The sequence below is a fragment of the Mytilus californianus genome, unplaced genomic scaffold, assembly GCF_021869535.1.
Source record: "Mytilus californianus isolate M0D057914Y unplaced genomic scaffold, xbMytCali1.0.p SCAF_12, whole genome shotgun sequence".
NCBI classification, from domain to species: Eukaryota; Metazoa; Mollusca; class Bivalvia; order Mytilida; family Mytilidae; genus Mytilus; species Mytilus californianus.
The window spans coordinates 20501743-20513404 of NW_026262604.1; the positions used below are offsets into that span (position 1 = coordinate 20501743).

At 33.7% G+C, this 11662-nt stretch overlaps 1 protein-coding gene across 1 annotated transcript; it reads left to right on the forward strand.

The window, feature by feature from the left end:
* The first annotated feature begins 1815 nt into the window (after window positions 1-1815).
* LOC127722332 (peroxidasin homolog) lies at window positions 1816-8797 on the forward strand. Its single transcript, XM_052229218.1, has 6 exons — window positions 1816-1819; window positions 2198-2319; window positions 3725-3854; window positions 6130-6251; window positions 7442-7592; window positions 8731-8797. The coding sequence occupies exons 1-6, from the start codon at window positions 1816-1818 to the stop codon at window positions 8751-8753; spliced, it is 552 nt and encodes a 183-aa protein (XP_052085178.1). The 3' UTR covers window positions 8754-8797.
* Window positions 8798-11662: the final 2865 nt, after the last annotated feature.

Here is an 11662-nt window from a genome sequence, read left to right on the forward strand (position 1 = left end):
TACAGGTAACTAGAAAATGATGAATAACTACAGGTAACTAGAATATGTGGAATAACTACAGGTAACTAGAATATGTGGAATAACTACAGGTAACTAGAATTTGTGGAATAACTACAGGTAATTAGAATATGTGGAATAACTACAGGTAACTAGAATATGTGAGAATATTATGGTCAAAATACGTATACATACATACATATTAGGGAGCTACCATTTGATTTTTATGGGGGGCTATGATGAAAAATTTTGTACTGCATTTTTTTTTAGTTTTAATCTCTGTCCTGCCTTTTTTTTCACTCTATTTGGTCCTGATTTTTTTTTAAATGTTTATCCTGACTTTTTTTACATAAATTGTCATCCTGCCTTTTTTTTCCAAGTTGCTCATCCTACTTTTTTTTCCAAGTTGCTCATCCTGCCTTTTTTTACTCAAAACTCCTGTCCTGCCTATTTTTCAAATTTCATGCTAGCCCCCACCCCCCCCCCCCCCCCCCCACCCCTTCCCTAAAAATCAAATGGTAGCTCCCTTACCCGCTATCCGTATTGCTCAATAGTATCGTATTGATTTATAAATGTTGTTTGCTTAAAGTAAAGTGGCAAATATTACATATATATTCAGGACAACAAAAAATCATCAAAAAATCGGTTGGATCTGTAAAGTGGTTAGACCGGTATAAAATGTTGGCTTTTTCACTACCCCGGACAGAGAGGGTATGTTTGGTCGGGATAAACATTTTGCCATGCATCACGCTCGTAAGGCACATTAACCATCCAATGATCTTGTTTACCATGTGATTGTGTCTTGTTACTTTCATATGATAGACCTTTACCAATATATCTTTATCATACTTCATCGTTGTCTTTACCTCCTTTTACTTGATTTGTTTTTTATATATTCCGATTTTTTAAAGGAATAAGATGCTATATCAGACAAGTTATGCAGAAAGCATTCGGTGATGAAATTAAAGCGAAGACAAAAATGCAGGAAATACGTATCCTGTCCAAAGATTTTCATCTGAAAAATCTAAATGTTTGTTACAAATAGGGCTTATGGACGAATAAAAAAAACCTGAAGTATCTTGAAAAATAGATAGGTACTTGATGCGAGTCCTTTCTATTTGTTGAATTGGGCTATTTTTTAATCGATTTTGTGGGAGGGGGTTGCTTCTTAATGAACCTTTCCTATACCAATCCGTAGAACTCATGTAATTGTATATCACATTTGGTAAACGATTTTGATAAAAAGAGTCACCATAATTTGTCTGTTTTAGGGTTCAATGCCAAACAATGTCCGACAGTATGAGAATTATTTGATTATACACAATGTTGGTCTACAGGACAGTGGGTTTTATAAATGTGCAGCTACAAACAAAGCTGGAACAACAGTGAAAGGAATACATATTATTGTCAATCCAAAACGTAAGTCGTCAGTCCTGAATTTGATGTAATTCCAATTGCCATAATGATACACACCTTCAAAAATTAAAAGTCTAAAATTACATTGGCTGATGTAATAATTACCGGAACAGGAAGTAGAACGGAGCATTGTCAGGTCCTTGTAAGCAATATGCATTTTCATCAGATTGTTGTGAGACCCTCTTTTTTAAATAACATGAGGAATTTTACAGCATAAAGTAGAATAGTCAAAATTGTTATGATAGAAAAAAAAAATATTTAAATAAATATTTTGATATGTTTAAGAATTTTCATTTCTGTAACTGTTACGAGTATTGAATGGGGCAACCGCCTCTGTGGTCTCGTGGTAGCGTGTTCGCTGCGAGTGCAGTAGTCGTGGGTTCAAACCTCGGAGTCAGAATAATGTGTCCAGGTAAGGTGACATGTCTTCCTGCGGACTGTTACCTTGTAAATTAGCACGTTAAAAATCAGGCTCGGCGTGTCGGTATAATATAAAGCAGGGTTAATATTCATACAACATTACCATTTTCTCGTCCTGAATGTGCATATTAATTTGCCGCTGGACGTTAATCAGCCATCCATCATCATCATTGTTGAAAGAAGCTTATGCACATAGTGCTATATCGTTATTTGAAAAATCAATCGTAAAATTTGGTTTCCAAGATTAATTGATGGGAAGTCATTATTGCAGCCATTGACCAAAACTTTAATCGAAAAATATTACAAATTTTGAAAAAAACCTCAATTATTGATATATTATGATTATGACAACCTGTCTTTTCAGCCCATATCCCTCCAACAGTTAGTCTGATTACAAACTTACAAGTTAAATACGGATCAACGGTACACTTTCACTGCATTGCAACCGGATATCCGGAACCGGAAATCACGTGGTTTTTTAATGGTGTAAGTATTTTCCTTATAATGCTCTCGTTTTCTTCTTTTTCTTCTCCATCCTCTTCTTTTCTACCTTTTTCTTATAATCATTTATTAATCGTATTATTTATAATATTATTATCATTATTATTAATAGCAATATTTATTTCATTATGATCGTTAATATTCTTAAAAATATTTCCATTAGTATTACTTGTGAAAAAAAATGTAAAATAAAAAAAATACCGAATTCCGTGGAAAATTCAAAACGGAAAGTCCGTAATCAAATGGCAAAATCAAAAGCTCAAACACATCAAACGAATGGATAACAACTGACATATTCCTTGCTCCTGACTCCTGTATAGGAGTACGAAATCCGTTTAGCGCAATAGTTATTTTTTGTAATCAGTAACACTAAATTGGTAATGTTTTGTTCACCCCATTTATTTGGGCAAAATACCTCAAATTCTTCACAATTTGGAATTGATGTTGTAAATATTACGTCCCTTTCATATAGGCTATACTTTGTAGTTATTCGACAATCAAATAGACTTACTGCGCATATGAGTAAGAGCGAAAAAAGGCAGTTATTTGATTAATATCTAAATTCACAAGTATATTAATTGTGCTAATTATTGACTTTTTATTATCATCATCATCAAAATGCAGATTATCCTTATTATCATTATAACTAGTAAGTTATTTTGTTAATTTACTTTATTCGTGAATTAGTTTTACTGTGCGTACTGTTTGTTTTTTCTACATTGGCTAGAGGTATAGGGGGAGGGTTGAGATCTCAAAAAAACATGTTTAACCCCGCCGCATTTTTGCGCCTGTCCCAAGTCAGGAGCCTCTGGCCTTTGTTAGTCTTGTATCATTTTTAATTTTAGTTTCTTGTGTATAATTTGGAGTTTAGTATGACGTCCATTATCACTGAACTAGTATATGTATTTGTTTAGGGGCCAGCTGAAGGACGCCTCCGAGTGCGGGAGTTTCTCGCTGCATTGAAGACCCATTGGTGGCCTTCGGCTGTTGTCTGCTCTATGGTCGGGTTGTTGTCTCTTTGACACATTCCCCATTTCCATTCTCAATTTTATCAGTTACCTTTTCATTTATCTATTTCTTACTTTGTTTTAGTTAACCTTAATAAACAAAATAAATAAATAAGAAAATGTGGTATGATGATTGTCAATAACACAATTCTCCGACAGAGACCAAATGAAATAGAAGTTAACAACTATACGGCCTTCAATGAGCAAAACCAACACTGAATAGCAAGATATAAAAGTCCCCGAAATGACAAATGTTAAACCTAGGCTATACTTATAGATATAGGATATATGTTGTTTCATATAGGTACAAAGACGGAAATCGAATGAGTTGATAATACCAAGCGTTAAACTTATAGATATATGATATATATTGTTTCAAATAGGTAAAAAGAGGGATATCGAATGAGTTGATAATACCAAGGGCTAAACTTATAGATATAGGAGCTTATGTATGTGTAGCTGTAAACGATGCAGGAAGAGATCAAAAGACGTCAATTCTACTTGTCTCTGGAAGTAGGTTTAGAAATGTATTATCTGGGTCTCTTTTTCCACTATTCTCAGTAAACCCGAATCCAAAACTGTTTTTTAATAGGAAAGCAGGGAAAATGGGTATAGGACATTGTTTCCTTTTAGATCCAAAAAAGCTTATGTATAGAAGTATTTCGTAAAACGCGCATTGTTTTTAAAAGAAGGAATGTGTAAAATTCAACAAGACAAATTAACAATACATTAAACTTAAAAGGGCAAGGTCAACATATTATGTATATAAGTCTAATATCTAGTTTAACGTGATGAAACTTTGTACAAAACATTACATCAAAAGAGACCATGGTTTCATCTAAAAAGCGTTTATGTAGAAGTATTTTAGCAAAACGCGCATTGTTTTAAAAAGAAGTGTTGGGTAAAATTTAACAAGACAACTCAACAACACATTAAACTTAAAAGGGCAAGGTCAACACATTATGTATCAACACATTATGTACATAAGTCTGATATTAGGTTACAGGGGAAACTTTATACAAACATTTACAACAAAAGAGACGATTTTTCGTGCCCTTTTGTTACGTTTTCTAATTTTTTGGACGATGATTTGCCTTTGACCCTCTTACAACGATATGGTCTGTCAGTTTGGATGTTCCTGTACCGGAAGAAAGGTGAGACAACTAGACTGCGAATGGGAAATTAGGGAAGTTGGAAAAGGCAGAAATTTTACTTTGCAACAGACCACTTACGGACCCATCAGAGAATTGTTCTAATGGTTCTAAAATGTGCAGATAGCGTGGCATCACCTATCATGATGCATCGAATTACGTTACGGTACTGATCGGACGTGATTCCCTATTTATACATCACAAAGAGTCAATCGGATGTCCGTCTTAAGCAAGGTTTTTTAATGATAGATGGGAGAGGTCAACGGATGACCATATTTCAACACACAACTTATCATTGGCGTTATAGAACAAAGATACCAAAAGATACTTTCGTGAGAACAAAAAAATCAAATATAGAAATCATAACTGTCTCCATGGCACGAAATACAAGTACATTATTCATTTAGTGCGTCTCATAAAACATAAAGACAGTAACTGTAGCATTCACTGTTTATGCATTGGTTGATCTATACGGTGTGTCTATGTCTAAACTAGCTAACAACATTTTTACCGCGTCTTTTATTGTGGTTTACCATATACGTCGTTTGGTCTTTTAAGTACCGAACGTGACCTATTCCCAAACATGTCTGTTTTGCTGAGTGTGAATCCGCATTGCTATTAGACGTGTCTCGGTATTTGTACATCCAACATTCGTATATTTAGTTATGATGTTTTATTTTTAGTTCTAATTGGATATTTTTTTATGTCTTATTGTTTGTGGTTTTAATTCTTTTTTTTATTTTTTCTATGTATGTAAAAGTAAGATAATTAATCACCTAGTTCATTTGTATGATCTTTCGTTTAAAGCAACTATATGCACAGGATTTATTTGTTTTTACACAGTTTGATTTAGAAGAAAAACAAACTTGGTTAGAAAATAAAGTTAATTACACCATTATTAACACAATTTTATATTAATATTCTTGTAATTGTTAGAAAATACATCAAATAACACCATTACAAACTTAATCACGATTTTATATTCAATTTTTTGAAATTTACTGTGACGTCACTTTTTGTGGCGTTGATACATTCGTGTGACGCACGGTTCATAATTCAATTATGCTGTATTTGTATGCCGTATCAACTTCACAAATAATACATGATTGTCTTGAAGTGTATTAATAACGTTTTATAGTGTTCTTTTCATTTGTCTTTGTATATTTTTAATCTTTACTGTAGTTTATATTTGGCAATATCCTTTTTGAGTGGCTCGGTACTATACCTTCCGTCATTGTTTTATTGTGCTATGGTAATTTTTTTGTATTCTTGTCTTTCATTTTTGCTTATGTGCTTTGTCTATAGAGTGTCTATATGCCATTTTGTTTTTCTTTGTTGACATAGTTGTTTGTTTTTATAGTTTTGTTTTTATAGTGAATTAGACAATAACACAATTATCCAATGAGAAACGACAAAAAAAGTGAAACAAAACAACCCTATTATGATACTTAATCGCCGTAGTTGTTTGTTTGTTTTGTTTTGTTTTGTTTTGTTTTGTTTTGGGTTTTTTTTTTGCCGTTCATTGCATTTCTTCACTGTTGTATAATACCATGTTAAAGGAAATCAAAAGCATTTCAGAAGTTTGAAAACTGAATTGATCGAACTGAATATAATTTTCTATTATTCTTATTTTTAAGCTCATCCGTCTATTGTAACATCAACACCTACAACTGTAACAACAACGTCCTCCAAACCTGTGGCAGTGACGTGTAAAGCAACAGGAAATCCAATTCCAACAATCACATGGAGGTTTCAAGCAGTAAGTAAAATTAGATAAATATAAGAAGATGTGGTATGAGTGCCAATGAGACAACTCTCCATCCAAGTCAAAATTTATAAAAGTAAACCATTATAGGTCACAGTACGGTCTTCAACACGGAGCTTTGGCTCACACCGAACAGATAGCAGAATATGTTTACAGTGGGTCTGGAAGGAGCTTTTCATTTCTGTTTTTATATAAAGGCCATTCTCCTCTATATAACATTGTCCCATTATTCTCTAAAAAAGAAATGGCATATTTTACTCTATTCTCAATACTCATATTGTTTTTTTCAAACACGATTTTGACAAACGTAAAGGTTATGACTCTTTTGTTGTTTCTGGTACTTTTGAGGTGATCACCATTCACTATTTCATAGTTTAAAGGAATACAAAATGAATATTGTTCATTTTTTCGTTATTGTGTGGACATACTGTACATTGTCGATTGTGTCTTCCTGTTCTTTAATGGCCTTGCTGTATGAGACCTACTCTGAAGAAATGCATCGCGCATTAGGGAATGACAAATGATTAGTTTGGGCATTACCCTCATTGTCAAATGAGGTCATTTTAAAAGAATGGAAACATTTAGAATATATAATGACTTAATTCCACTTATTCAATACTTTTTAGGTCTTTAACTTTTATAATAATTGTGTGGGGTAAATGTATCCCAACGTTGATAAATATGTTTAACAGACAAACATACGTCTGAAAGTTATGATCTTTTCTTTTCAACATATCAAAGACGAAATATTCTTGCTCATCTTGAAGATAGAACGTAACAAAATAAGACTGGTGAAATTGATAAAGATAATGTCTCATAATTGTATACTAAAAAGTGTTCAACACGTGATAATAGTTCTATTCAAAAATCAACTCATTTTATAGGAGTTTATAGGCAGCGGATGGGTGCAGGAAATAAAACATATTTTACGCTTGACAAATGTGTAGCAGGATCTGCTTACCCTTCCGGAGCACTTGAGATCAACCTCAGTTTTTGGTGGGGTTCGTGTTGCTCAGTCTTTAGTTTTCTATATTGTGTTTGTGTTCTATTGTTTGTCCGGTGGTCTTTTTCTGTTTTAGCCATGGCGTTGTCAGTTTATTTTTGACTTATGAGTTTGAATTTTCCTTTGGTATCTTTCGCCTCTCTTTTAGTAAAATATTTATAACCCTTTTCCGTGATTTCAGTTTGTAGGAAATAGTCATATTCAACAGGCATTATCGTCTGATAACTCGACTTTGACATTGACTCATGTTGATAAATCCGGAACAGCAATGTGCACGGCATCCAATCCACTAGGACAAGTTCAAGCCGCATTTTCAATCATTTTAGTTTCACGTAAGTACAGCATATCAAGATTAATTTTTGAAACATTATTATTAATTATTTTTGTCTTTCCGTTTACCTAGAGTTTATTAAAAAAATAAGTATATAAATTTATAATCTCGGTTTCGTAAACACAATCCGGCTTCTTCAACCAATAAAAACTGACCGCCATGAAATAGCACAATAGTGTTGAAAGTGGCGTTAAACATCAATCAATCAATCATCTATCGTAAACACAAGAACGAGTTAAACCAGTATGGACATGCAGACGAAAAATCAAACAGTAGTTTTCAGAACATTTCGCAGAACCCAACCAAAACCAGGGCCAAACTCAGGTGCTCTTGAATGGTAAGCAGTTCCTTTTCAAGCTGGTAATTAAACACTTGAATCCAACACAAAAAGGTAACTATTAACAATTTTGGAAGAGGCAGTAGTTCATGGAATGTCAACGCTATTAGTCAGTACCTTTCGATGGGGAAAGTCAACATCAAAGATGACAATACAGTAGGCCTACCAGTCGAACATCGTCGGCATTTTTATGTAAACTCTTGCAATACTAGTAGCTGTTAATTTAGTCACTCTTCGTATGTTTTCCTTATGTACTTGAAAAACACGCATAACCATTTTGACGTACTCTTAAGACGTTTTTACCACAAATTCTACAATGAACAACCATGAATTAAATTAAGGATGTTCGCTACTCTGTTTCGAAATAACAAACTTTTTAAAAGACTGTTATAAATTAATAGTATATAAATAAAGGAACTAACAAAGCAGAAAAAAGGAGGGTCCGTGTGCTTGTTTTCGAGATATAAGCCATTGAAAATTTGGCGGGAAATGATTCTCTCTAGATTTTTTATATATTTAACATTGGCACCTTTTATCTTTCAAAAACGATGAAAAAATAACAAGGATTTTATAAGATTATCAAAGATGACATTTTAAACTATATGTAATCAAATTATGGAAAGAAAAGTAGGGGTTAGTGGGCAAAAATATTTAATGGCACTACATAGAAAAAACCAGAGGATTCCGAATATTTGGCAAAAAATGAAAAAACAAGTGGAGCGAACATCCTTAAATAATGAATTTGTGGACTAAAAAAATATCGTTTTAAATGTCATTAAGAAGATTGAAATTTCTTTTACAGAAAGTACTATCATAGGCAGATGATTCATCAGGTCAAATGTAGAAGGTCGAATAAAACTCATAACTTATCATTTTCTTGTATTATTTTCGAATCCTATACAGGCATGCCTGTCCTTTTGATCATCTAAATATAATTCAAATTTGATGTTAATGGTACGTCAACAACTTATATAGCCACCTAGCAACACGAAAAAAACAAAAGAGTCATTTAGAGGTCAGCATTCACTATTAACAACAGAAAAGTATGAGGGTCTGAATTCAATATAACGAATGGAGAATAATTGGCAAAAATATATAAGAGAGGATAAAACCATAAAAAGAACAAAATAAAATAGCCAAAATTTTTTTTTTTTAAATGGGGTGATATTATACAATAGACTATTTTCATATTACCGACTTTTGACTCCGGATTATATAATTTGTCGACTGGTTACCTTGGACATCATGGTACTCAGTCAAGTAAGAGCAACCAAAATATGTATAATCAAACATATAATCGGTGTAATTTGAAGGGAAATTTTACTGTTTTCCGATGATTTTGTAGTGAAAAAAAATGTTAAGCAGGTAATTTTCCCCAAAAATTGTACCGAATGAACGCCTGGTTTTACTTCTTTAGCTTACTCTTACCTGACTTGGTACCATGATGTCCAAGGTAACCAGTCGACAAATTATATAATCCGGAGTAAAAAGTCGGTAATATGAATATAGTCTATTAATAGAGAATAATGGGCCAAACAAGTACAGAGAAGAGAAAAATGGCATAAAAATTTATAATGCAGAGATGAGGACCCCATCCCCTACCAACTATCATCTGATCTCGAGTATCAATGGATAATGTTTAATGTCATGTGTAGTGTTTTATGGGCTGCTGTTTGTTCGTCACTTTTTTCTTTTGACCACGGAGTTTTCGATTTTTCTTCAAAATATGTTTCTTTTATCCCCTAAGGTATCTTCTGCATCCCGGCATTGTGTTGTTTGTATTATTTTTCATTTTTAATTTTGTGCTTTGTCCGTGTGACTTTTTTATGTTTCTTTGATACATATGACGTGTTTCTGTACTTTAAACATCCCGCCATTGTGTTATTGTTCTATTATAATTTTTGCATACTTTGAACGACAAAATTATTTTATATCTCTACCTGTGTGACGTTAACATTCTGACGTCAAACACGCGATTTTACGCCAGAGTTGATGTTAAAATTACGATTCGGTCCCAGTGCTTAAAATCCCTCGATCCTTTATGGGTTGATTTGGCATACATAAATAAAATACAAAAATAAGTAAGCAATGAACGAGGTTGTTAAATGTGATATATGCTTTTTTGTGCTTCTTTGTTAAATATTTGTTTGTTTTTTGTTGTGATTAAGATTGTGACACGGTGTTGACTGCTGTACCCCTATTTTGACATTTTTACCTATTATGTCTTTTTGTTTTATTCACGCATCGTTGTCAATATAATGGAATTTGATGCGGCTGTCATACAAGTGAGAGGTTTAGCGCTATAAAACCAGGTTCAATCCACCATTTTCTACATAAGAAAATGCCTGTACCAAGTCAGGAATATGACAGTTGTTGTCCATTCATTTTGATGTGTTTGTGCTTTTGATTTTGCCATTTGATTAGGGACTTTCCGTTTTGAATTTTCCTCGGAGTTCAGTATTTTTGTGATTTAACTTTTCTCTCACATGTTTTATGTACGTTCTGGACAACATTTCTTCCTGTGGACTGTCAACTTTGTAAGGCAACACTTAAAACTGCTATTAAAGGGAATAATCATTTCTAGCCCATGTTAACCTTTCCGGAGCACCTTAAATCACTCCCGATCTTTGGTGTGTCCCGGGTTTACTTTTTATAGGTTGTAATTGTTTAATTATTACTATATATTGTTTGCCTTTTGGTCAATTTTCAATTCTTTTTCATGGCACTGTCAGTTTTTCAACGACATATGAGTTTGTATCCCTTTGGAGCCTACCGCATATCGTCTATGGTGCTGTTATGATCGACTGTAGTTGTATCTTTTCTCCAAACATGTGTCATGTTTTTTGTGTGTAGCGTTGCTTCCTATGGACTGCTACCCTTTATGATGCAGCACTTAAAACTGTTACTCAAGGGACTACCTAGCTCATATGGATAACAGTTAAGGAACTGTCAGGATCACCTGTTGACAATTTATACACTTGTTAGAATTGCTATAACCACAATACCGTCTAGACTGGTTCCTTGTCCTTTTATCTATTTGGCTCTGACAGATATACCCGTATGTTGCAAGGAGAGAACCAGCCTACAATCTTGTCCTTTTTTCCTCGAATGTGACCAACTGAATTAGACTGATCACCGGATTTGTACTTACATGAGCCAAATGGCGTGTGCAAATTGTGGTGCAGGATCTACTAACCCTTTCGGAGCACATAAGATAACCCCCGGTTATTTGTGGGGTTAGAGTTACTCAGTCTTTCGTTTTCTATGTTGTGTTTTGTGTACTGTTGTTTGTCTTTTCGTCGTTTTTCCTTTTTTGCCGTGGTTATCGCATCTTCGCTAGCCAAGGGTTACGATCCACTTCCCTCCTCTCCACCCTTGGCAGATTAAGCCAACATTTGTGATAACAATGTTGCGCCATCTATCGGTAGATTAAAGTCACGCCTATTCCGAATACATTATTCTTGACCAATGGTAGCACTTGAACTCTTTAATTTGGAGGTAAAAACACGGTAGCGTCTAGATTCTACACACTTGGTAAAGCAGGAAACGAAAATATACGTTGACATTCATGCATTTGTGCAAGAAACATACACAGGAACTTCTAATAGTTGATTAAAAACATTCAAATTGTCACTAAATATAGTCGTATGTTTAGGGATGTAAAGACTTGTTGCACAATAAGCACGTGGCAATTGTTTACAAACACTTTCTACATTTACACGTGATCATGGTAT

Coding starts and splice junctions, on each gene's coding strand:
- LOC127722332 (XM_052229218.1), top strand. Junction 2,320..3,724: donor TCACGTGGTTTTTTAATGGT/GTAAGTATTTTC, acceptor TGTTTCAAATAG/GTAAAAAGAGGGATATCGAA. Junction 3,855..6,129: donor AATTCTACTTGTCTCTGGAA/GTAGGTTTAGAA, acceptor CTTATTTTTAAG/CTCATCCGTCTATTGTAACA.